Source organism: Apis laboriosa, unplaced genomic scaffold, assembly GCF_014066325.1.
Source record: "Apis laboriosa isolate Shangri-la unplaced genomic scaffold, ASM1406632v1 scaffold9_cov152, whole genome shotgun sequence".
In the NCBI taxonomy this organism is placed as follows: Eukaryota; Metazoa; Arthropoda; class Insecta; order Hymenoptera; family Apidae; genus Apis; species Apis laboriosa.
In genome coordinates this window covers 1,373,253-1,398,387 of record NW_025224966.1, presented here as the reverse complement: position 1 = coordinate 1,398,387, position 25,135 = coordinate 1,373,253, and the positions used below count along the sequence as shown (strand labels likewise).

The window sequence follows — 25,135 nt, the reverse complement described above, 5'->3', positions numbered from 1 at the left end:
ATTATTTTCGACAGAGAATCAAGAATTTGTATATATCTCCGTAAAATGTTTACTTATTTACTGTACGCTTACAGTAATTTATGAAAATTATCGCTCATCCGAGACATTTGTTCGTCGAGAATTTTAAAAATAAAGGGACAAACAAGGCCATAATTAACGCAATCATTCAAACGATTTGAAAAAGCAGTATAATAATAAGCACCTATAATTATTTTTATTTTTTTCAATTAAATTAAACCATATATATATGTACATCGTTTTGTATGTTACATACAATATGTCGCGTAAATATCGCATTATAAAGAATCGTGTATAAAATAGTTGTTTCTAAATATTGTTTTGTGATTTAACCAGTGACAAGATAAAACTATGGCAACATTTGAAAAAACTTTGAAAAATCGATGATACAAAGTGATAAAGGATCCATTACGGATTCCGATGTAACGCAAAGATTTAATTATCAAATTTACGAAGAATTATGAAGAATTTTATTAAATGCATTATAAGATGTTTCTAAATCGAAAATCAATTGTCTGACTTGATTATCGGATAATTCATCGGAAGCGGACATATTATTCAAAGTTTGTAGCCATTCGGCAACTTTTTCTTTTCCATCGAAATCGCTTGGCAATATACTCAATCGATTCATGGTGTCCACTAGATCTCTTAAATCTGGATGTAACTGATCCATCGCTTTGATTTCTAATCGTAATTTATCCATTAACGTAATGAACAAAGAAACGATATCAGCGATGCATTTAGATGTATTGCCTTTGTCATCCTTTATGGTGATTGGTCTGTCTTCCTTGATCCTCTCGAGTGCTGCTGGACAATCTAATCGAAATGCTCTAGCAAATGCATCTATTGTAGGAAATTGATCGCTTTGTACCTAAGCAAAAAAATATATTTAAAACTAGTTACAGTTATCGTGATAAATTTATCATAAGATTAAAATACCTGTTTGAAAGCTGCTCTATATTGCACCAATAATTTGCTACAAGCAGCTGTATATTCTTTTGGAGTCACACAATCTCTGATATAAGCTTTCTCTAAATGCTGCAATGTATTCACAACTGCGTATAGATCAGCTTGATTGTCATGCTTTTCTCTTTCTCTTGCATTCTTGTAAAGCTTCACTTCTTCATAAAGTTCAGGTCGATCTTGAGTTATAGACATTATTACACCTGTAATCATGACAAATAATAATAGAACAAAATAATAATAATTATAGCAAATGTCAAGTTCTATTAGGTTAGGTTTGATTAAATTAACTGAATCAATCATTTTGATAATAAATCATTAAGAAAATATTATAATAAATTAATATAACGTGATATGATGAAAAAAAATAAATAAAGAACAAATAAATAATCTGTTATAATGAAAATTATAATATAAATTAAATATTAAATGAAATGTCAAATGACAGCTATATACATTAACTATATAAAAATAACATGGATGAATAATAATAATAATAATATAAATACTTACGTTTCAAATTCTCTTATATTTTTCTCGATTATATTATATTAAAATTAAGAGAAAAATAAGATTTACAGAAAAATAATAATATTAGACTTGAACAAAAAACTTTTACCAACAATGCAAAAAACGTTGTGCGAGGAAGCAGCCATCTATCGGATGATTTTCGTTTTAAAATATGCACATACATACATATATATATATTCTGTTTTTAAATATATATTTCTGTTTTACTCGTGCATCGTAAGCGTAATAAAAAGTAATGTAAACATGTATAAATTAAACAAAAATATCAAACTTTATTTGGTAAATGATTTAATAAGGCAAATTTATAATTTATAATAATTTATAATAAGTAACAAAAAGATTGCTTAAATTACAAAAAAATCATAATTATTGCATAAACAATTACGTATAATCTCGTTATTTAATGACAAACACTATGTCATATAACATGAATTCTATCATAAAGATTAAGTATATTATACAAATATTAATTTAAACATACTATATTTTCTTTCATATTTTTTTTTTATGATTTTTTTTATGATTCCATGAATAATTTTTCGATAATATTTGGTTTGTTAAATCGATCTTCGCAAGTCGAAATCATTGTGTTTTTATCAATACATGCACAATGAAATTCTTTCGTAACCGACTTTTTAAATTGATTTAAATTTATTTTATATTTTTTTATATCTATTTCGTTATCAGGTACAACACGTATGTATGTTACATGAAACATTGATTCTTTTTCGTCTAAAATTTCCCATGGAGGGAAAATTTGTACTAGACCTTTAGATTTCATTTCGATTCGACCTACTATTTCGGGAATCGTCATGATCTTTATAAATTTAACGGAATTATTTTCTTTTTTATGCAAAAATAAATCGAATGGATCTTCGATCACAAATCCATTCAAGAATTGTCTACCAAAGCGATTTATGCATGTTTGCACATAAACAGTAATGCATGGCATAGGAGTATTTTGTTGTATTGTTTGTTTTAATTGATGTCTCCATATACGTACAAACGATACTTGTCTATTAATCGTTGATTGTAATTTTTCCAACAAACTACCTCTGAAATATAAAATATGAATTAGATTTATATTTTTATAATAATACTTATATTAGTAAATATAAAAGGAAAATTACTTTTTAGGTTTCCTTCTTTTTTTACCCGAATCTAATATAGTTAATTGCACCGAAGCATCTGCCAAAGTTTCTTGTGGTGGTGTTTTTGTATTAATAATAATTCCAGTTTGACTCGATATATTATCCGTAATGTTTGTAACTTGGGTTGAAAATTGAGAGATTTTCTGAGAAGATCGTACGTTAATGAACTTATGCGAAAGTTGTTCCCCTTTTAAAAAAAATGTTACATCCGAATCTTTATCGGACATTTGTGAATTTATCGATGTGCATTTCGAAACAGGAAATGCTAAATTATGATTATGATTTTTATTAATATAATCTGTATCTGTATCTTCTATATTATCATGAATGCTAGAATCATTATCAGTATCATTACTTATATTTACAGTATTATTAATACTATCGTTATCTTCATCTTCACTAGTCTCAATTTCAATTTTCACAACATCTTTTATTTCCTTTGGACTATCTTCTATATTTAATATTTTTTTATACATTGATGAACACGATTCTGTAGATTCTAAATCTTTCTCTGAATAATTTAAATGACTGACTTTAAAACCATCTTCTAATTTTTTTAACAATGCACGTTTCTTTTGACTGTTTAAGATTTCCCATTTCTTTTTCAAGGGTACTTCAATCGAATTACAAGAATTCATAGAATTTATGTCAGAATTTACATAATTATTTTCTATTTCTTGAATTTCCTTTTTTTGTTCAGTACGTTTGCGTTTGTAAGAATTTTTAATCAAAATAGGAGATTTTTTGACTTTATATATTTTAGTATGAATTAAAGGGGATGTCGTAACATCATTTGTAACATATTTATTTTCAATGCTATCTAAGGCTTTTCGCTGTGCATTTTCTTCTTCATATTTTCTTCGGCTTCTTTTGTAAGAATAAGAATTCTTGACAAGTATAGGAGAAACATTTGCATCAGATGATTCATACGGAACAGTAATAGATTGAGAATCAAATAGTTTCCTTCTTATATTTTTCTTTTTATCATTATTATCTATTCTCATACGTTTACTACTTCCACTTTCTTTAGTACTTGTATTTTGTGAATCATTTGAATGTATATTTTCAATGTTGTTTATACCATTATTCTCTAATTTAACTTTTTCTCTAATAAATTTACTTGTACATTGATTACCAAATATCGGTGAAGTTCTCGTAGAATCGGTAATAGAACTTTGATGATCTGTGATAACCGACGTATGATCCAGAACGGAAGATGTTTCTTTTGAATCGATAGCATAATTAACGTGAGTTTCTATCCATTTGTGCACAAAATCGCCCTTTTCGATGTAAGGTATATCTGCCACATTTTTTTCAATTAACAATACACCATCTTTTTGCCCTTGAAATTGCTTAACTACGTTTAAGGTTAGGATCGATTGGCCAAAGTTCAATCTTCTTACATGATTCGGTTTCTTTGTCTCATAGCTTATGTTTTGATCAGCTTTATGCATTTCCGTATTATCATTTATCAAAATCTAAAACATATAATATTTCTTTCAAATTTCTAATTTAATGTTTTCGTTATAAGAATACACAACAAGCATATGTCCGCCATGTTGCATCACTATGGAAACGCGTCTGAAAGAAAATCTTACAAGACGGGTACCTTGTGCCCCATTGAAATTCATTTACGCGGCAAACACGTATTTTTCGTTCATTTATTTCTCAAAAAATTATAAACAGTAAAGCATTCTTTACAAAATTTCCGTACACGTGGAAATAAAAATACATAAATCACGTTATTGGAAATCTATATTTTCTATATATTCTATACTTTTTCGTACAAATCAAATTAGACCTAGATTAAATAAACTCAATAACGACAAACGAAATGAACGAAATTAACGAAAAATATCGCGAATATTTCATCAAACAAATTTAAAAATCAATATCTTAAAGGGGAAAAAGTATCGTTACGAAAAAAGATATTCTCGAATATAATTAAATTATATATGAAATGAAATTCGGGAAATTCGTCGAGCATATTTTATATCGTTCGATATAAATGTAACAATGGAACTGTGGATGCGAGGAAAAGTGGGGAAAAAATGGAACGATTTCGAGTGGAACAAGGTGATTGGCATCTGACTGTGAACGCGAAGGAGAGAAGGGTTGGTACGAAGAAGAAGGGATGTGCGCGTGGAAACGATGGAGGAAAAGAGGAGAAGGAGGAAAGGTGAAGAAGGAAAGAATTAGCGCGAGTGTACGCGTAAATTCGAGCGAGCGATAGAAGTCCGGTTGTGGTGCACGCCGTACAATTACCGGGCGGCGAGTGTCGAGGAACCCTCTTTTATATTAATAGTCGAGATAGTAGTCGAGCGTGTAGTGCGATAGGAGAGTGGCGATCGAGGCGAAGAGGAGGGTAAGGGAGAGTCCCGGAGGATCGTGGAGGGAAGCGCATAGGACGGTTTCACCTCGAGAGAGACCGAGAGAGGATCAAGAATCGTGGCGCAAGGGGGACAAAGACGGAGCGAGAGAGAATACAAGAGAGGGTCCAAGGGGGACGTGTTCGAAACGATAGATAGGAGGATGGGATACCGTGGACGGACCCCTTGTATCCACGATTGCTTCAGTTTCAGTTCGCGATGGAGGCTACTTGCTCCTTCTAGTGGTGGTCTACTACCGTCGGTTCTATCCTGTGTGTCGAGGGAGAGCGAGTAAACGATAAAGGGTGGGGAGCGGAACAGGAGAGGAAAGGAAAAAATAGAGGGAGGGTGTGAGAGAAAGAGAGAGGAAGCGAAAGTGTCAAAAGGGGTAGGCGGGAAACAGCGTGCGGTCGCGAGACAAGTCGGACGAAAGAGAGAATCGCGACGATATGATAGACGGTGAGGGTGAAGGTGGTCGACGAGGAGACGCGAACGTGGAAACGCGGATGCGGCACAGAACTTAAAAAAAAAAAGGACGAACGATGGTATACGCGTCGTAGGATAGATCGAAGGTATCGATAGGTGGATCGATGTATCGCGAAGCGAACGATGAACCGTGTGCAGTGGATCGAAATCGAATCGAGGAAAAGTGTCACGATAGGTTTATTGCGAATTTTTCTTTTCCAGTATCTACACGCGGGTGTTGGAAAGGGTGTGATTTTTCACGTGTAAATATCAACGAGTTAAACGAGTATATCTCTCGTTGATTTTGAATCGGTGTTGTTGATCGAGTAAGCAACAATTCTCCGATAGATCGAACTTTTTCTATCGGTAAGATTTTTTTATATATATATATATATCAGAGAAAAAGGAAAATGAGGAAGAAAGAGAGAAAGAGAGAGAAGGAAGAAAGGAAGGAAGGAAAACAGAAAGAGAGAAAGAGAGAGATAATTTTTTTCGCGCGGTTTAATAACGATTAAGAAAAGAGGAATTAGAAGCGATACGATAGAATTATTATCGAGAATGTGCTCGCGAGTTCGAAATCCAAAGGAGCATGAAACGTCGCGATAATGGGACGGAAAAATTTTTTTCTGGACGGGAGCTTTTTGCCATAAGCATGCCATAAATCGTAATTGTTTAACTATTCGGTAGCTGAAACGTGCGGCAAGCCATATAACATAACGTCTTTTCCTTATCTTCGTTTTTTTCAAATTATCTCTATAGTTGATCGTCGTAAAAATAAACTGTTTACGGGCGTCATTGTCGTCGGCGAATATAGAAAATTGAGTGAAACGAGGACAGAGAGAGAGAGAGAGAGAGAGAGGGAGAAAATAGACGAGAAGAAAGAAAAGAGAAGACGGAAAACGAAAAGAGGCTATAACGGATAAAAGGCAACGAATTAAAGAAAAGGCGAAAAATAAGAGAGGTGCGAAACGCGAAACGAAAGAAACGAAACGAAACGAAACGAAACGAAACGAAACGAAACGAACTGCCGCGAACTCGAAGCGAACCGTCACGTTCCGTTGCGTAACAGACCGATTAGAGCCGAAATCGTCTAAATAGATAAAAATTTGATTTTCAAAAGCAAGATCGATCGTAATTGGTTGGCGTTTCCGATACGTGTCGGAGATATAGGCGGGCTGGTCGAAAGAAGCGAGAAAGATAGACGAAGGAGGCGCGGTAAAGCGCGATTGGTGAAATGCGAAAGGCGAAAGGGAAAAGGGGAGAGGAAGAGAGGCGACGGTAGGCTGGTACACGCGTTGCCCCGAATAAGAGGAAGCGAGCACAAACGGGTACGAGACGGCGTGCGAAGCGGGATGACGTTGTTTGCGCTTGTGACGTCACTCGCAATTGCAGAGATAGCAACGATAGACTCGAGGATGCAGCGGCGTGCGTCACGTGGACCCGAATCCGGGTCTCGGAGGCCGGGATTCCGGAGATACGAGATTCGAGAGAGGCGGCCGCGCGTTGTGGGAATACGGCAAAGGGAAATGGATACGAAACACTGTTCGATCGCTGGGATATCGTGACGACTTCAATTTAGATTAACGACAAGGAGGCGAGGACGAACTCTCGCGTTCGTCGATCGTGAGACGTTTCGATCAAACCGTTGATGAGCTCGATTTAGGCGGTTTAACGATACCCAACTATCTAGGAACAAACTTGGAAATGGGAGGAAACGAGAGACGAGACGGGACGAGACGAGACGAGACGAGACGAGAGCAAGGACGGGAGCATCGTCGACCGATCCGCGTCTCTCGTTTCTGCAACCTTTCCGGTCAGTCGGTGGACGGTCGGTTGGTCGCGTGGACGGGCAAATTGTCGAGACCGTCTCGAAACGTCTCGGCCAGTTTCCGGCGTTTCCTCGCCAGTTTACGATACTCGCCGACGTCGAATCATGACGCTCGTTCACGGACCATGCTAGAACGAGCCTCGCATTCCGTTCTAGTTGCGACATCGGCGCGTAGTGTAACCCCAAATATTTGCCTATAGATCGCGATTGCGATTACCTTACGAGACCTTTTGAAAAACGTCCCGAGATCGCAATCTCTCTCTCTCTCTCTCTCCGATCCTCGCCTCTGATTTTTTCCTATCTTCTCTCGACAGATTCGAAATCAATCGCGAGATAAGAATATCGTACAGAAGAGTGGTGGATAATAAATCGGTCGTGGTGAGAGGCGCGAGATTGACGAGATTGAAGAAGGAAGAAGAATTTTGGATCGAAGATTTTCGGGGGTCGGACGGATGGTGGCAGGGAGGGAGAAGTGCGCGTGGTTGTAGAGATCATCGGTGGCCGAGACGGTGAGGCGGTGCTACGAGGAGGCGGCGGTGGCGGCTAACTGCTGCTGCTGCTGCGGCAGGTGCGGGGGACGCTCGGTCGTCGAAGACGATGCTCGGGAGGATCGGAAGAGAGGAGGTGTTCTCCGGCAATGGCTGATCGCGGCCGGCGCTATGCTCGCCGCGTATAAGAACGCGCGAAGACGTGCGTTCGCCGCGCTTTACGCGATTCCGAATTCGTGGCAGCAGAAAGTGTCGATCGTTGGAGAGCCGTCGCGAGATCCGCCGCCGCGTACGCGACTGTCGGTGCAACGCGCTTCTTCCTTGTGATTCCCGTCTCTCGTCTCGTCTCGGGACGGGAAAAAAATCGCGGCAGTTTCTCCTTCTTCTTTTTTTTTTCTTTTTTTTTTCTTTCTTTCTCTCTCCCTCCATTGCTCGCGACTGAGATGCTCCTCGACTCGAGTCGGCGGAGGTTGGTGGTGGTCGGCGCGGACGGACGGTCGCAGGATAGGAAGACGAGGTGAGGACGAGGCGCTCGAAGAGTGGACTTTTGGTGGGCGAGGAAGGAAAGAAAGAAAGAAAGGAAGAAAGAAAGAAAGAAAAAAGGAGGAAACTGTGGAAGGAGAGGCGAAGGGGATTGCTAGGAGAGAGAGAGAGAGAGAGAGAGAGAGAGAGAGAGGGAGAGGGAGAGAGAGTAACACGTAACGCGCGCCGGTGGCGATGATGCGTGCCTCCGAGGACGCGTAGCGGCGGTCATGCCGCGCGATTCGAGCCGATATCATCCTCGTCGTCGTCGCCGTCGTCGTCGTCGTCGCTTAACCAACGTCCAACAATCACGGAGGATCGACGTAACGAGGTGGTTGCTGGTAAGAAAAGCGGAAACATGAGCTCGATCGACTTCGACGAGGTGTTGGTGCACGTGGGCGAGAAGGGAAAATATCAGAATATCATGTACTATCTCCTCTGCATATCGGCCACTCTTCCCGCCGCTTTTCTGGCCTTCTCCCAAGTGAGTCCTGCGATCGATCCGAATTAGGACATCGATCGAACCGATTGTTACCCATATTTCTTCCCTCCTCTCCGTTTTCCAGGGGGCTGGGTCACAGGGTTTAAAACGATTTGATCGAACGATTGGCAGGTGTTCGTGAGCGCGTCCCCGGAGCATTGGTGCAGGATCCCCGAGCTCGAGAACTTGACGGATCTGATGACGTTGGAGGAGAGGAAGGCGTTGTCGTTGCCCTACGTGGACAAGTCGGACGGGAAGGTGAAGAAGTACGAGAAGTGCAAGATGTACGACGTGAATTACACGGCGATCGTCGAGTCGTGGTTGGGGAACGCGACCAGGGAAGGGGGGGAGGGCGAGGCGAGATCGACGAGGAACCGATTGCCGCCTCCACCGGTAGGCAACCCGGATTGGCCGATTACCAAGTGTCGGCACGGATGGATCTACGACAACCGGGACTACGACAGCACCCTGGTCACCGAGGTAAACTCGACTTTCTCCCTTTCTCCTCTTTTCTTCTTCTTCTTCTTCTTCTTCTTCTTCTTCGAGCCGAGACCGAGACCGAGAGGGAAACGACAGAGGCGGTTGGCTGCATACATGGCCGTCGTTTACATAATTCCGCTAAACGCCGTTAATCGGTCTCTCGGAGTGGAATTTCGCTCGAACTTTGCAGAGTGTCGCGTTTCACGGGACGACTCGCCTTGGCCTTTGCCACCGTATCATCCTCCTCCCGATGGACTCGCTCGAGTTAAACTCGGCCGGTCGGTCCCGTTCGTGGAACATAACGCGCGCGTTTCTTATTCTCGCGTCATGACCCCGCTTTCCAACCTCCTCTTTCCGCTCCATATAATAATTCCCTTTTCCATGAAAGCTGCTCGGGGAGAGAGAGAGGAATCGGTCGCGATCCGAGTTCCCCGAATTTATTCCGCCCGGATATATTCGATGATTCGGGGCGGAGATTCGAGGCGAGCGGAAGCCCGCGCAAAACTGTCCCGACCACCACTTTTCTACGCCGAACCTTTCCTCTCGAAGAGAAGACGGAAAGAAAGAGAGAGAGAGAGAGAGAGGGAGAGGGAGGGAGAGGGAGAGGGAGAGCTCGTCACGCGGCTCGCGAGCGATCCATTAACGCGTTATTAAATTGTCGCAATTAGACAACCTCTCGTTGGTGAACCGTTGACGCGGCGTTAACGAGATCGTAGCGCACGCGGGGTCGAGGATCTAGGTGCGAGGTTCTCTCCGTTTTATCGAAAAGCCTCTCGATTCGACTCGCGTGGCGGCCGCCGTTACGGCGGCAGCGTCGATCGAGATGGACGCGCGGAGGACTTGAGGACCGCGTCTCGAGGACCGATCGATCGATCGATCGATCGATGCCTCCAGGTAAAGCGGATGATCGAGAAGGAGCGGGCGAGCGACCGACGACCGATAGCTCGCGATGCTCTCCGGTGACATCGCCAATTGCCGACCAATTTACCTACCCCCGCATCCGGTCATGCGATCTGTCGCGTCAAATGCCTCGTACAAACTGCCAGCACCGCTTCTGTCGAGGGTATCGACGGAGAAACGACGAGAGGGAGAGATGGATAGATAGGTGGAGAGAGAGAGGGGGGAGAGGGAGAGGTTTGGCGTCCGCGTTTTTCGTCTCGTGACGTAAACAACGATCGAAACGATCGGATTCGGCCGCGTCCACTCGCTCTTCCGCGTCACTTCCGGCCGAGTTATATTGTCGATATGCGAGGCTCGTCGGATGGCGCTTCCCGAATCGAGGAAGGAATCCTCATTACTCCTCCTCCTCCTCCTCCTCCTCCCTTTCTCTCCCCCTTTTAGCGGCCCTTTATTCGACTGCCCCTCCTCCCCCTCCTCCTCCTCGGCGTTTCGTTGGACCGTCGTCGGTTCGACGACTCTACGCGATACGAGCGCGGAGGGTGCGCGTATTTACAGCGCGGCCCGGATTTACGCAGACGTATGACGCACAACAGAGCGATCGAGGCAAATCCTGTCCTTCCGTTCCGCCCGTGTGCAACTTCGCATCCCTTTTCGCCGCATCCTCGCCTCGTCTCGCTCGCTCGCTCGCTCGTTCGCTCGTTCACCTCCTCCTCCTCCTCCTCCCCCCTTCCCTCGTGCAGAGGAGAACGAACAGACGGATAGAGAAAATGCGATCGGCGGCGAGTCGGTGACCGAAAATTGAACGGCCGTTGCGCCATTCCCTTCTCGGCGTTCGATCGGCGGCGGAGAGGCGTGGACGCGGGGCGCGCAACCGCGAGTTGGATGGAACTCGAGCCGAACCGGATTTCCGCCGATCATTTCCCCGTTGGCCGCATTGGAGCCGCGTTGTACGCGTTGGGCGCGCGAAGGGCAAAAGAGAAGGAAAAACAAGCGGCGGGATGCGTGGACGCGGTCATATCAATGGATATCGTTTTCGAAGTGTGTCAGGGTGATAAAATGTGTGCGCGCGCGCGTCCTACGGGCGCGTGTACTGCCCTTGACAATAACTCGTAACGTAAGCGAACGTCGAGCTGTCGCAGCACGCGCGAGAGCGCTCCCGTATTTCCATGCAATTTACCTTCTGCGTTTCACGCGGACATCAAAAGTCCGTAAGTGCGAGCAATTTGCTCGAATCAAAGTTCGCGTTAAACGTGTTCACGGCTTCTAGAGGCGCGATTTATTTGCGCGAGGTTTTCGACTATGACGCCCGTGCGATCGATCGAGGTTCGACGGTCGTTTCGTTTGCTCGAGCCAAACGAAATCCTCTGTTTACATCTACTCGTCGTACTTCCTTTGCCGCTGTCCATCCAACGTCTACGCTCGTCTAAATAATATACGCTATGTATAGTTTTGTTTGTTGCTCGCCGACTTGTAACCGAGAAAGTTCTCTCTCTCTCTCTCTCTCTCTCTCTCTCGTTTCCAATATTCGCTTCAAGGAACAAGGACGCGAATTTGGCGTGTGACGCGTGTTACGCGCTGGGAATATCACGTTGTTGCAAACGTAACGCAATCGCGTCGCGTGTAAGCAAGCAATCGTACGTGAGCGTAATCTTGGCTCGTCGAGAAAACGAGGTGGAGGGGGCGCTACTCGACTTTGCCTCTCCCCCCTCCCCTGTCCATCCATCCGTCCGTCCGTTCGTCCGTCCATCTAAGATCCAACTGTTCGAACCAGCACTCTTACACTCGTCGATTTTTTGCATTACTCGCGATCGATGAAACGATGAGGGGGAGATAAGCGCGAGATAAGAATCGCACGGAGCAACGACTCCGTGTCGCGACAAAAGTCTTGACCGATTTTGGCGTGAAATCTTCGAACGGCGAATCGTGCCGCGCGCGCGGATAGGATAGGATAGGATAGGAGAGGATAGGAGAGGAGAGGAGAGGAGAGAAGTTGGGCGAGGGGCGTAGCGTTTTAATCGCCGACATGCATCCACATAGCTAGACTTGGTATGCGACAACAGCTGGTGGCCTTCCACCTCTACGACCTTCTTCTACGTCGGCAGCCTGTTTGGGAACGTGGTGTTTGGCTGGATCGCGGACAAATGGGGCAGAAGGACGGCCTTCTTCGCTATACTGTTCCTCGAGGTCATATTCTCGATCGCCACCAGCTTCAGTCCCAACTACGTCATCTACACAGCGCTCAGGACCGTGAACGGCCTCTCTTTTCCAGCCATCTATCAAATACCTTTTATACTAGGTACGGGAGAGAGAGAGAGAGAAAGAGAGAGAGAAAAAAAAAAGAAACGCAAATTCGAATTATCGTCGAATCGATCGATCGATCGATCGAATCTTTTTTTTCTTTTTTTCCCCTCTTTTTTTCCTTTTTTTCTCTTTGCTTTCAGCGCTGGAATTGATGGGGCCGAGATACAGAACGTTCGCCGGGATGGTGATTTGCATGTTCTTCGCGTCGGCGATGTCTCTTCTGGCCGTGCTGGTAACGCGTGATCGTTCTATATCCATTTAACCGTAGTTCTCTACACGTTCGTATGCGAGAAAGGCTCACGCCTCCTTCACCTCTCCACCCACCTTTTTCCAGGGCTACTTGCTCAGGCACTGGTTCACCCTCTCCCTGGCAACCTCCGTCCCCTTCGTTCTACTCTTCAGCTACTATTGGATCATTCCGGAATCGCCGCGATGGCTGCTCAGCAAGAACAGGATAGACGAGGCGGAGGTGATCGTTCAACGGATGGCGAAGATCAACGGGAAAACGGTGCCGAACAATTTTCTTCGAAAGATGGAGGTAGAGGAGGAAAAGGGAGGGAGAGAGAGAGAGAGAAAAGGAACGGAGACGAGGGAGCGTCGATTTTTCAATTTCGCAGGTGGAGATATTGCGGAGGCAGGGAATATCCTGCAACGGGACGAATTCGGGGGACGGGTCGGGGGAACCGGGCGAGAACGAGGACAGATCGCCTCCACCCGCTGCCACGCCTATGGATCTGATCAGAAATCCAAACATCAGGAAGAAGTTCTTCATCCTGGCGTTCGACTGGGTGGCGAACGCGGTCGTCTATAATGGGCTATCGTACAACGCGACCAACCTCGGTGTCTCCGATTATCTGGCCTTCTTCATCGGTAAAAACCTCGTCGCGAGTACGAACGGCCTTCGAACAACGGCTCCGCTTGTAAACATGTTTTCGCATTCTATCGGATTGCAATCTATATGCAAAGATACAGATCTGTATGCAAAGTTTAGATACGTGTGCGAATGCGTATGTTTTTTTCAAACGCGACAGTCGCGACTTCGAGCACGCGACCGTTATTCCCTTTACATGTACTATACATTGTATACGTATCTCTGTCGTATTTCAGGCGGACTCGTGGAAATACCGTCGTACGTGATCACGTGGTACGCGATGGATCGATTAGGGAGGAGATGGGTATTGTGCCTGACCATGCTTTTAGGCGGCCTCGCTTGCGTCTCTTGCATGTTCGTTCCCGAAGGTAACGAAAATTTCGCTTCCCTCGCGTTTCCCTTCGACTTTGAGAATGAAAATGCGTGTGTGTATGTGTCGCACGACAGACGCCGTATGGGTGACGGTGTCACTGGCTATGATCGGGAAATTCGGTATCGCCGCCTCGTTCGCCGTGTTCTACGTGTTCGTCGGGGAATTGTTGCCGACCGTGTTGAGGTCGCAAGCGATGGGGATCGCCTCGTTCATAGCTGGCATCGGTCTTCTCGCATTCCCGTACATCGTCCATCTGGCGGTCTACTCGAGAGTCCTGCCGCTGATCATAATGGGCACGCTGAGCGTGGCAGGCGCCCTAACCTCCATCTTCCTTCCGGAAACGCTCAACATACACTTGCCTCAAACGATCGAGGAGGGCGAGTTGTTCGGCGCCGATTTCAAGCTCTGGTCCTGTCCAACGTTGCCAAGGTCGATCTCTTTATCATTTCTGAAATTATTTATTCGCCGTCTCCATTACAATTGTCTCTATGCGCGTGCGCGTGTTTTTCTTCTTCTTTTAGAAGAGAAAACTCGGACTCGGAGGAAAAATCGGAATCGATGCCGCTCAGGTTCCTGGTGAACGGTCGGCCGGGAAATCCTTCGTTGGCAGCCCCCGCGTTGCAAGAAGAGTCGACGAGCTCGGCTGCGACAACCGCAAACGAGACGGAAGCGGACAACTCTCGTCCCGTCGTTCAACGCGCGGGTATCCCGACGGATAGTGGAGTGGTGGAGGTCGCCACCTGTGCCGAGAAAAGATTCGACGATCCATTGGCCGTGGTCGTTATCGAGCGAGGAAGAACGCAGTGAATCGCGGACTGTTCGCTATTCCTGTCAAGATTGTTCGTTGCCTCCGTGCACGGTAGATATACACGATCTACCAACGCGTTAATGTGTAATAACGCGTCTAATAACGTGTTTGAAAAATATTATGTTCCGTTCCCGTTTCTTCGTTCCCGTTCGTTCGCGATTTCTCTGAATTTCGATCGATAACCCCTCCCCCTCGTCAGGGGATAAACGAGGTGAGATAAGGTGAGAGTGCAACAGAGAGAAAGAGAGAGAGTAGAAACGATGGAAAAAGGAACGAAATCATGGCTAGACGCGATCCTTCGCGTCTCCAAGGAGAAACGGACGTTCGTCTGTTTCTGTTTGCCTGAAACGCTTTTGGTAGATAGATACCATCGAGTCGAGGATCCACGGATTTTTACCTCGTCCTTGGGTGTCCCACGGACCACCTCCATGCGGATGCTCGATTGAAATTTCTGTCTTGGTCTGGCCGTAGTTGAAATTTTCGTGCCGTTTTTTCCTTCCGTTTGCCATTACAAAGATGCGGGAAATCGTGCATATCCAAGCTGGACAATGTGGCAACCAAATTGGTGCCAAGGTCAGTACTCGCGTATACACGCTTTGATAAACATATATATATATGTATATATATATATATATACATATATATATATATATGTACATATAAATACAGTTACTCGCGCGAATTCTCGCTTCTATTCTCTCGAGGGGGAGGTGGAAATCGGACATTTATGGTTTAAAACGCGCACAGTTCGTTGAATTGTCGTGGCTGTCGGGTGTCGGTGATCGATTATCGGTAAGGAGGTAAACTAACCTTTCGCGGCCGTTACCTTCGCGTCCGTGTCTCTCGGGGCTGGGAAATTTTCACCACCTTTTTCCAGACCAACCTTCCGATATAATTTCCGATAACGACAGTTCTGGGAGGTGATCTCGGACGAGCATGGCATCGACCCATCCGGTACCTATCACGGAGACTCGGACCTACAACTGGAAAGGATCAACGTGTACTACAACGAGGCGTCAGGCGGGAAATACGTACCTCGCGCTATCCTCGTCGATCTGGAACCAGGCACCATGGACTCGGTACGGTCCGGCCCGTTCGGCCATATATTCCGCCCCGACAATTTCGTGTTCGGCCAATCCGGGGCCGGGAACAATTGGGCGAAGGGGCATTACACCGAGGGCGCGGAGCTGGTCGACTCGGTGCTGGACGTGGTCAGGAAGGAGGCGGAAAGCTGCGACTGCCTGCAAGGCTTTCAACTGACCCACTCGTTGGGCGGTGGCACCGGTTCCGGAATGGGTACCCTCTTGATCTCGAAAATTCGCGAGGAATATCCGGACAGGATAATGACAACCTTCTCCGTGGTACCGTCACCCAAGGTGTCCGACACCGTGGTCGAGCCTTACAACGCGACCCTGTCCGTCCACCAATTGGTCGAGAACACCGATCAGGCTTACTGCATCGACAACGAGGCCCTCTACGACATCTGTTTCCGTACCTTGAAACTCTCCACACCGACTTACGGTGATCTGAATCATCTCGTCTCGGCTACGATGTCGGGGGTGACCACCTGCCTCCGATTCCCCGGACAATTGAACGCCGATCTGAGAAAGCTGGCCGTGAACATGGTCCCGTTCCCACGTCTACACTTCTTCATGCCCGGCTTCGCGCCGTTAACCTCGCGCGGCAGTCAACAGTACAGGGCGTTAACGGTCCCGGAGCTAACCCAACAAATGTTCGACGCGAAGAACATGATGGCGGCCTGCGATCCGAGGCACGGGCGTTATCTGACCGTGGCCGCCGTGTTCCGCGGCAGAATGTCGATGAAGGAGGTGGACGAGCAAATGCTCAACATCCAGAACAAGAACAGCTCTTACTTCGTCGAATGGATCCCGAACAACGTGAAGACGGCCGTATGCGATATCCCGCCCCGCGGTTTGAAGATGTCAGCCACGTTTATCGGCAACTCGACAGCCATTCAAGAGCTGTTCAAGAGAATTTCCGAACAGTTCACCGCCATGTTCAGGAGAAAGGCGTTCCTTCATTGGTACACTGGCGAGGGTATGGACGAGATGGAGTTCACCGAGGCCGAATCCAATATGAACGATCTGGTATCCGAATACCAACAATACCAAGAAGCCACCGCCGAGGACGAGGGAGAATTCGACGAGGAGGAAGAGACGGAGAAGTGAGGGACGGGTTTTTATCCGTTACCCGTTTCGCGACGGGCTCCTTCTTCCTGCCCTCTTGATCCTCGACTTGCAATCCGACCAACAATATCCGCAAAATCCACGTGAAGAGATTCGCTCGGTCGAAGCCTGCAAAATATATATATATATATATATATATATATATACGAATGTATGTACACTTTCGCGGACGAAACTTTTTATCTTTGTATCGTATTTTTTTGACGAGCTGGTTTTTTGATTTGTACATTTGATCTTTTTACATTTGTTATTTTCGATGAATTTTTACGTATATTTAGACACGCACACGCATGCGCGCACCTGCGCACGCATGCATACACACACTCGCGCAAGCGCCCATGCACGCGCACACACACACAGACACACACTCCTTCAAAAAAATGCTCGCATGATACGTAATAATATGATATAAATATATTCACACATACATATACACACGTGTGTATACATACCTTGTAAGTAATTTAGAAAATGTTGTATTATCTTTGTTGAACATTTAATAGATATTCTTTATGGCATAATAATTTTACATGATGATCTTGAATTGTTTTGCGGTGGCAAACGAACGATTGTTGCGTTATATTGAAGTGGATAATCGATTTTCGAGTCGATTTATCGATTTATCGACTCGAGACAATGGCGGCGATGAACGAACTCGAGAGATCGGATCGCGAGAGATCGAAACCAGTGGAGTGAACTTGGTTCGTTGATAAATATCCCATTTTCGTTCTCTTTCTTTTCGGCGTAATCGAGGACAAAATTATCGGTGAAAAATTATCTCTTAGGTTCTTAAAAAACGGGAAAAAAATGCGGGAAATTGTGCACGTGCAGATAGGTCAATGTGGAAATGGTATTGGCGCAAAGGTATAATACGCAATCGAGTGTCGTTCTCTCTCGATATCCACATAACCTTACTTCTCAGTTTTGGGAGGTGATCGCGGACGAGCACGGTCTGACTCCGGACGGAATTTTTCAAGGGGAATCCGATCTTCAATCGCAACGATTAAACGTATATTTCGTCGAAGGGCGAGGTATCCCAGATTCAGAAAATTTACAGGTTAACCGTTACACCGAAAACGGTATTTCTCGCCTCTCTTTCCAGATAAAAAGTACGTCCCGAGAGCTATTCTGGTCGATCTCGATCCGTCAAGCGTGAACAACGTTTTGTCCGGTGCATGGGGGAAAATGTTCAAGCCTGACAACGTTGCCGTAGGTAAAGCTGGAACAGGGAACAATTGGGCAAGAGGTTACTACACGGAAGGAGCGGAATTGGTCAGCATCGCGTTGGATCTGATTCGCACGGAAGCCGAAGCCTGCGATCTGATTCAAGGTTCGTTTGTTGGTGATAAGAAAAAAGTTCGGCGCCCCAATTTGCCGAATCGTTAAGGAATATTATTGAAAACGTGTCGAAATACGTGCGGTGAGATATTCTCTAGATTTCTTTCTCTCTTCCCCCCTTTTTCTTCTCCATCCTGTTTGATCCAGGAATTCAACTCGTTCACTCGTTGGGCGGCGGAAGCGGCGGCGGGATGACCTCGTTGCTAATGACCAAACTCAAGGAGGAATATCCGGAGACGATCATCAAATCTTATTGCGTGATACCGTACTCGTCGATGCCGACCGTGGTGGTGGAACCGTACAACGCAATATTGACACTCGTCAAAGCGATCGATTGCACCGATCAAACGTTTTGCGTGGACAATCAAGCGATGCACCACATCTGTACCAACGTTCTAAAGCTCACCACGCCAACCTTCACCGACACTAATCGTTTAATATCCAATTACATGTCTGGCATCACGACCTGCTTCAGATTTCCCGGCCAATTAAATACCGATCTGAGAAAGTTATTGGTCAACTTGGTACCATTCCCGAGGCTTCACTTCTTCATTCCCGGCTACGCGCCCCTATACTCCCGAAGCTCTGCCCCCTACATAAAAGTAGACGTTCCAGAATTGACCAAGCAGTTGTTCCACGCGAACAGCATGTTCGTCTACTGCGACCCGACCAAGGCCAAGTTTCTCACCGTGGCCGTCATATTCAGAGGCAGGATGTCGACCAAGGTTTGGAAAAATTAGAAATAGCTAAATTTTTAAATTATTATTATTCATCAAGGGGGACGTTATTATAGTTAAGAAGCAAAAACTGACTACCTGACGATCGTTCTTGTTTGCTTGCAGTTCGTGGACGAGCAAATGTTGAATATACGAAGCAAAAACAGCCCGCATTTCATCGAATGGATACCGAACAACATACAAACCGCGATATGCGATATCCCCCCTCGAGGAATCAATATGAGCGCCAGCATGATATCCAACTCGACGGCGATACAGAGGCCTATCAAAAGGCTAATGTCCGCGTTTGATAATATGTTGAAGAAACGTGCGTATCTGCATTGGTATACGAACGAAGGAATGGACGAAAGCGAGTTTACCGAATCTTATTCCACTATGTATAATCTGTTATTCGAGTATCAACAACACCAGGAAGCGGTTGCCGATACTGACATCTTTGACGAGTCGATGGAATACGACGAGGAGGAATGATCGAACGAGTTTATCATTGCGGGAGGGAAAGGGGAAGGGGGGAGGGGGGGGAGGAATGGGAATGGCAGAAGAGAAAAAGAGGCAAATGATTGAAAAAAAACGTATATTTTTTGCAAGGAAACAAACCTCTTGCGAACTACATTGCGTAACGCGTGCCACGATTAGAAAATACATACATGTCGATACAGTTGTCGTGGATGCAACGAGAATAGATAAAATTTTTGGTTCGGGTGCTTTGGTTGTTTCATGTTTCGTGGAATCGTTTCCCGAAGAACGCTGCGTATATTATTCTTCTTTTTCTTTTTTTTCTTTCTTTTTCGCTCTTAACAACATCTACCTATCCGCGAAGCGTGTCGCAGTTCGAACGAGATTCGAATTCGACTTCGAGGCGAATAACCGCGACTGATGATCTGTAACTCGGCCGGTGCAGCAAACTCCGCGAACTTGTAAAAGATTTTCACGTATAAAAGTACAAAAGAGAATAAAAGAGATTCGACACCGAATCGAAAAGGGGGGGGAAGGGAATGTCGAAGGAGGAAGGATAAAGGGGAGAAAATGGAGATAGGGTAGGAAAAAGAAAGGAGGGGAAAGACGTCCGATTCGGTGGATACTTCCTAGAGAAAGAGAGAGAGAGAGAGAGAGAAGATTTTTTCTTTTTTTTTTTTTTACTCGATTCACTCCTGATCGCAGGTCTCGAAATCGTCTGCGCATTCCTCGGCCTCGAAATCTTCTTCTGCGGTGGCCTCTTGATACTGCTGATACTCGGAGACGAGGTCGTTCATGTTCGACTCGGCCTCGGTGAACTCCATCTCGTCCATACCCTCGCCCGTGTACCAATGAAGGAACGCTTTCCTACGGAACATGGCTGTAAATTGCTCGGAGATTCGCTTGAACAATTCTTGAATAGCGGTCGTGTTCCCTATGAACGTCGAGGACATTTTCAACCCCTTGGGCGGGATGTCGCATACGGCCGTCTTCACGTTGTTCGGGATCCACTCGACGAAGTAAGAGCTGTTCTTGTTTTGCACGCTCAGCATTTGCTCGTCGACCTCCTTCATCGACATTCTGCCGCGGAAAACGGCGGCCACGGTCAGGTAACGGCCGTGCCTCGGATCGCAGGCAGCCATCATGTTCTTCGCGTCGAACATCTGCTGGGTGAGCTCGGGTACAGAGAGCGCCGAATATTGTTGCATGGATCTTGACGTCAGAGGGGCGAATCCGGGCATGAAGAAGTGTAGACGTGGGAACGGGACCATGTTCACGGCCAGCTTTCTCAGATCTGCGTTCAATTGGCCGGGGAACCTTAGGCAGGTGGTCACCCCCGACATAGTGAGCGAGACGAGATGATTCAAGTCCCCGTAGCTAGGATTCGACACCTTCAACGTGCGGAAGCAGATGTCGTATAGAGCTTCGTTGTCGATGCAGTACGTCTCGTCCGTGTTCTCGACCAGCTGGTGGACGGACAGGGTCGCGTTGTAAGGCTCCACCACCGTGTCCGACACTTTGGGCGACGGCATCACCGAGTACGTGTTCATTATTCGATCCGGGTATTCCTCCCGAATCTTGGAGATGAGCAACGTACCCATACCGGATCCGGTGCCACCGCCCAAGGAATGAGTCAGTTGGAAACCTTGCAGGCAATCGCAGTTCTCGCATTCCTTCCTGACCACGTCCAGCACCGAGTCGACCAATTCCGCGCCCTCCGTGTAGTGCCCCTTCGCCCAATTATTGCCCGCCCCCGATTGGCCGAACACGAAATTGTCGGGGCGGAACAGTTTCCCGTAGGCACCTGATCGAACGGCGTCCATTGTTCCCGGCTCGAGATCAAGAAGAATCGCCCTCGGCACGTACTTCCCTCCATTGGTCGAGGTCGCCACTGCAATTGCAATATTTTTGTGATTTTATTATACGAGATTGGGAACGTATTTGGGATGAGGGAGCGGGAGAGGATGGGAAACGGCTCCGTTCGGCGTGTTTCGATCCTTAAACGGGAGAAGGTAGGGGGTGGGGGAGGACACGCAAGCGGCCTCCGAAACCAATGACGGATCGAGCGTATGGTCGTTCATATTAAACAGGTTCGTGAAACGTATTGTCATTCCACCGAAACCGGCGTGTCGCGACGAACAGATACTTTAAATGGTGGACGGAAACGCGCGGCGCGATTTGCAAATCGGATGCACACCTTGTGCCGACCTTTTTCCTTTCGTGCGCGCGCGAGGATCTTTCGTTCCAGGGTTCAAAAGCCAAGGGTGGTGAACGGTCATACGTAGCGGCTATTTTCGTCGCGAAACGCGTTCACTCTTTGTCGCTCGTTTTCTCCTACGTTCCTCGGCGTCGTGTCGCCGTGTACAACGCCGTGTTTCTATTTTAAAACGTGCGCGAGATCCTCGAACCTGGACCGAGTAAAATCTTTCTTCCCCGCTGGATCTGGCTTTCACCGTGCGCCAGATTTTTCGAAAATGCGAGATCTCTCGTGAAAGTTTCTCGAGGAGAGGAAAGATGGAAGGAATGAAAAAGGCGTTTTTATTCTCTCTCTCTCTCTCTCTCTCTCTTACCAGAAGCCTCGTTATAGTAGACGGAAATTCGCTCCAATTGCAGATCGCTATCTCCATGATAAATGCCCGATTGGTCGATGCCGTGCTCCTCGGAGATCACTTCCCAGAACTAAATGAAAAATGCAAAATATGAGTGAGAAGAAAGAGTGTATTGGCAAGTTGAAATTCTAAACGAGAATCGTCCTTTTTTTTTTTAAATAATACAATTAAGAGAAGCGAGAGGGATAATGTCTAAAAAAAAAAAAAAGAAAAAAAGAGTACAGGAAATACAGGAAATTAATGGCGCTCCCGCTCCCCACAACTCGAGTTTAACTTCCCTTTGGTGTACGTTGTCGGTTTGTACGTTTGTCTCGCCCTCGCTATTTTCTCCCTTCTATTAATAGCCAACTATCCATCGTGATTCTCTCCGCGACGACGACGACGGCAACCGCGACGCCGTCCATTTCCCAAGAATTTCACGACGCGAGCCGAGTGTACTTTGTCAAACACGGAGGTATACTTAATTAGTGGAGCGGCGAGACCAATTAGTATTACGCTCGTTACGCTTTTCGTTTCTTTCCGATCGATCGAACCGGCGCAATTCTTTCCTCGTGCGGGGGATGGACGGAGTTCCCTTTGTTCGGGATACGATTTACAGTTGGCCGGTCATCGTCGTTTTCCGCATGGAAGAATTCCATGATTCATGAAATCCACGGACAGAAAATTATACGATTTTAATTATTTCGTCAGTTTTTTTGTAGATTGAGAACATTATGGAATTGCTCGTCGCGATTTGTCAAAATCGATGAGAATTTTTCGTAACGATAAAAAATGGCAATAACGAAAAAAATTCAACTTGATATTCGAGTTCTCAAACGATACGAATGACCCTTTGTCGAGATAGGAGTAGGAGACACTTTAAATTCCATCTCGTTGCTCGTCGTGGCCGACGCCTTATCTTTAATTCGATTACAAGTCCAGTTGAATTACACGAAGCATACGAGGAGAGAGGAAAAGAAGAAAATTCTCGTTTAAGACATATCGAGAATAAATTCCAGCGAGTGATTTTTTTCAAAAATATTTAGGAGAAAAAAAAATAAAAAATATATATATATATATACGACGTGAACTTTTTTATCCTCTTATCCATTAACAAAAACCAATTATTATTTATTTTTTTTTATTAATTAATTAAATTAATTAACTTACCTTTGCACCAATCTGGTTTCCGCATTGTCCAGCCTGCAGATGTACGATCTCCCTCATTTTGAAGCTAGCTTGTCTCTACGTTGTCTCTAACGTGTGCCAAGAAAAAAAATGGTGCAGCTGGGCAAACAGCTGATCCCTCGAGATTGAAGAGAGAGTGGAAAGAAAGCTGACGGAGGACAGTCCTTGCGTAGTAACGAATATGCGTGATGTGCGTAGAGGCGAGTGCGGGCAGCGCGACGAGAGAGCGTGTGCAGCGAACCAAGTGCAATCGAGTGTCGCGCAGGAGTGCACCAGTGGTGTGGAGCCTGCGGAGCGAAACTGGCGAGGAAACGTACTCGTGTCGGTGTCCTGAGATCGACTCTCCACTCGGTTACGCGACGCGCTTCTGGCCTGGCGGCGCGGAGCTCATGGAGGGGGAGAAGATTCTCCAAACGAGTATATACGTCGCACGAGTCGATCGCCCAAAGAACCAACAGACCGACCAACAGCCCATATCCTATCGACTTTCGGTCAATGACACGTAATTTCTCAATCCTTCGATCCTAAAAAAAAAAAAAAGAAAAGTCTTCCATTTCTTTCTTTCGATTAATTTTTTTCCTTCATACATATACACATACGTATACACTTCTTTGTTGTTCGTGCTACTTTGCATCTTTACATGGGTTTGTCCACGCCACGAACGAGACGATCGATCGACTGGCTTTCGCTAGGAAGGGTTTCGTGACGGAGATACATTTGCGCTCGAAAAAAGAGCCATGAAGCGAGAACAGGATATCCAGTTCGATGGACTCGAAGAGCATCCACCGGAAATGTAACTCGATCACGAGGATGTTTCTCGGGTTTATGCGCTCGCAATCCAATGAACTTTACTTTCGATCGCCTCTGTTTGAATTTGCGCGAGCCATAAATTTCATGCATTCTCGTGCCTGGTATGAAACGTTCTGAACAAAAAAAAGGAAGAAAAACGACTAAAACGGGACTGGGACCATTTCGTCGTCGAGTGAGTCATTCTTAAAAACGCCGTGAGTCTCTCGGTTTTCTTGACTGTCATACACTGTTGAGAGGAATACGATAACCACGTCGTGTCATTTCGTCTCCAGCTGCGCTTGCTACTGTTTCACGATCCCCTGCCGTTGTAGAATCCCTTTTTCTATTATTGTAACTCATTCCCTCTGTCCGTTTTTCACCCCTGTCTCGTGCCATCGATTGCTCTCTCTCTCTCTCTCTCTCTTTATTCAACATTGTTTTCGTTTTCGAGAGATTGCAATTCTTTGACGTAGTACAGTTGACGAGTGTAATATGTATATATCTGTAATACTACCTACATATATAACTGTATCGATTGAAAAAACGGTAAATATTACCATTATCTTCTCTTCGTTTCTGTAACCTGATATATCCTCCATATCCTCGCACGAAATAAACGATTCGCAAATACAAATGACAATGCGTGTTTTAAATCGAAAAAATTTCTTTTACATTAAGGATAGAGTATACCTCGTAATTGGTAGACACTGTCTCGAGTTAAGTCAAATTCATGGAGCGAGACACCGACCGCGCCGGTTCGTATAGCCGGACGATGAGTCATATGAGGTCGTTGTCTGCTACTTACAATTAGTCCAAGAAAATCTACCATCACGATAATGTATATTTCCTCGTCCATTCGTTGACTCCAACTCATGAATTTAACTTTTTCATTATTTCCATCATTTCAATTATTTCCTGTTTTTGGAAAAAAATGAATAAAAATCATTTTTAAAAATATATAATATGATAATTAATTCAACAATCGATATATTATGTTAAGTTATTTTGTTAATTTTAAAAAATCATAAAACAAAATGATTTGAAAGAATCAATCGTTTCAATTCCACGTTGAAATGTGAAAAACTATTTTGTTCCGATTTTAATGATTTAACTGTATTATGTTAATCCATTATTCAATTACAAATGCTTATAATCGCTATTTAACATCAATGAAACTATGTCATAGTTGTATGAGTAAATTAAAAATGTTTCAATATACTGTAAATTTAAAAATTTTTAAATTTTAAAATCATAAATCAATATGTTAAAAATTTCAATTTTTT

The 25,135-nt window shown here is 45.1% G+C and overlaps 5 protein-coding genes across 6 annotated transcripts; 3 read left to right on the top strand and 2 right to left on the bottom strand.

The window, feature by feature from the left end:
* Window positions 1–193: 193 nt before the first annotated feature.
* On the bottom strand, window positions 194–15,496 carry LOC122719752. 2 transcript variants are annotated; one of them, XM_043945882.1, is made up of 4 exons: window positions 2,643–4,211; window positions 2,305–2,567; window positions 958–1,184; window positions 194–889 (listed from the first exon to the last, which is right to left on the bottom strand). In XM_043945882.1, the coding sequence occupies exons 1-4, from the start codon at window positions 4,115–4,117 to the stop codon at window positions 467–469; spliced, it is 2,388 nt and encodes a 795-aa protein (XP_043801817.1). In that variant the 5' UTR covers window positions 4,118–4,211; the 3' UTR covers window positions 194–466. The 2 variants fall into 2 exon arrangements, with proteins under 2 accessions (XP_043801817.1, XP_043801814.1); XM_043945879.1 differs by lacking the exons at window positions 194–889; window positions 958–1,184 and adding an exon at window positions 15,360–15,496 and having other exon boundaries at window positions 1,853–2,567; window positions 2,643–4,141.
* On the top strand, window positions 7,590–15,547 carry LOC122719751 (organic cation transporter 1-like). The gene is made up of 10 exons (XM_043945878.1): window positions 7,590–8,819; window positions 8,949–9,296; window positions 12,234–12,492; window positions 12,638–12,729; window positions 12,832–13,035; window positions 13,115–13,367; window positions 13,605–13,736; window positions 13,816–14,170; window positions 14,263–14,600; window positions 15,427–15,547. The coding sequence occupies exons 1-9, from the start codon at window positions 8,694–8,696 to the stop codon at window positions 14,546–14,548; spliced, it is 2,055 nt and encodes a 684-aa protein (XP_043801813.1). The 5' UTR covers window positions 7,590–8,693; the 3' UTR covers window positions 14,549–14,600; window positions 15,427–15,547.
* On the top strand, window positions 15,063–17,123 carry LOC122719770 (tubulin beta chain). The gene is made up of 2 exons (XM_043945912.1): window positions 15,063–15,122; window positions 15,461–17,123. The coding sequence occupies exons 1-2, from the start codon at window positions 15,066–15,068 to the stop codon at window positions 16,736–16,738; spliced, it is 1,335 nt and encodes a 444-aa protein (XP_043801847.1). The 5' UTR covers window positions 15,063–15,065; the 3' UTR covers window positions 16,739–17,123.
* A 313-nt stretch (window positions 17,124–17,436) lies between these two features.
* On the top strand, window positions 17,437–19,302 carry LOC122719768 (tubulin beta-1 chain-like). The gene is made up of 5 exons (XM_043945911.1): window positions 17,437–17,620; window positions 17,679–17,787; window positions 17,859–18,086; window positions 18,242–18,819; window positions 18,937–19,302. Exons 1-5 carry the CDS (start codon window positions 17,564–17,566, stop codon window positions 19,300–19,302), a joined length of 1,338 nt encoding a protein of 445 aa, XP_043801846.1. The 5' UTR covers window positions 17,437–17,563.
* A 78-nt stretch (window positions 19,303–19,380) lies between these two features.
* Window positions 19,381–24,425, bottom strand: LOC122719766 (tubulin beta chain-like). Its single transcript, XM_043945909.1, has 3 exons — window positions 23,046–24,425; window positions 21,858–21,966; window positions 19,381–21,178 (listed from the first exon to the last, which is right to left on the bottom strand). Exons 1-3 carry the CDS (start codon window positions 23,100–23,102, stop codon window positions 19,977–19,979), a joined length of 1,368 nt encoding a protein of 455 aa, XP_043801844.1. The 5' UTR covers window positions 23,103–24,425; the 3' UTR covers window positions 19,381–19,976.
* Window positions 24,426–25,135: the final 710 nt, after the last annotated feature.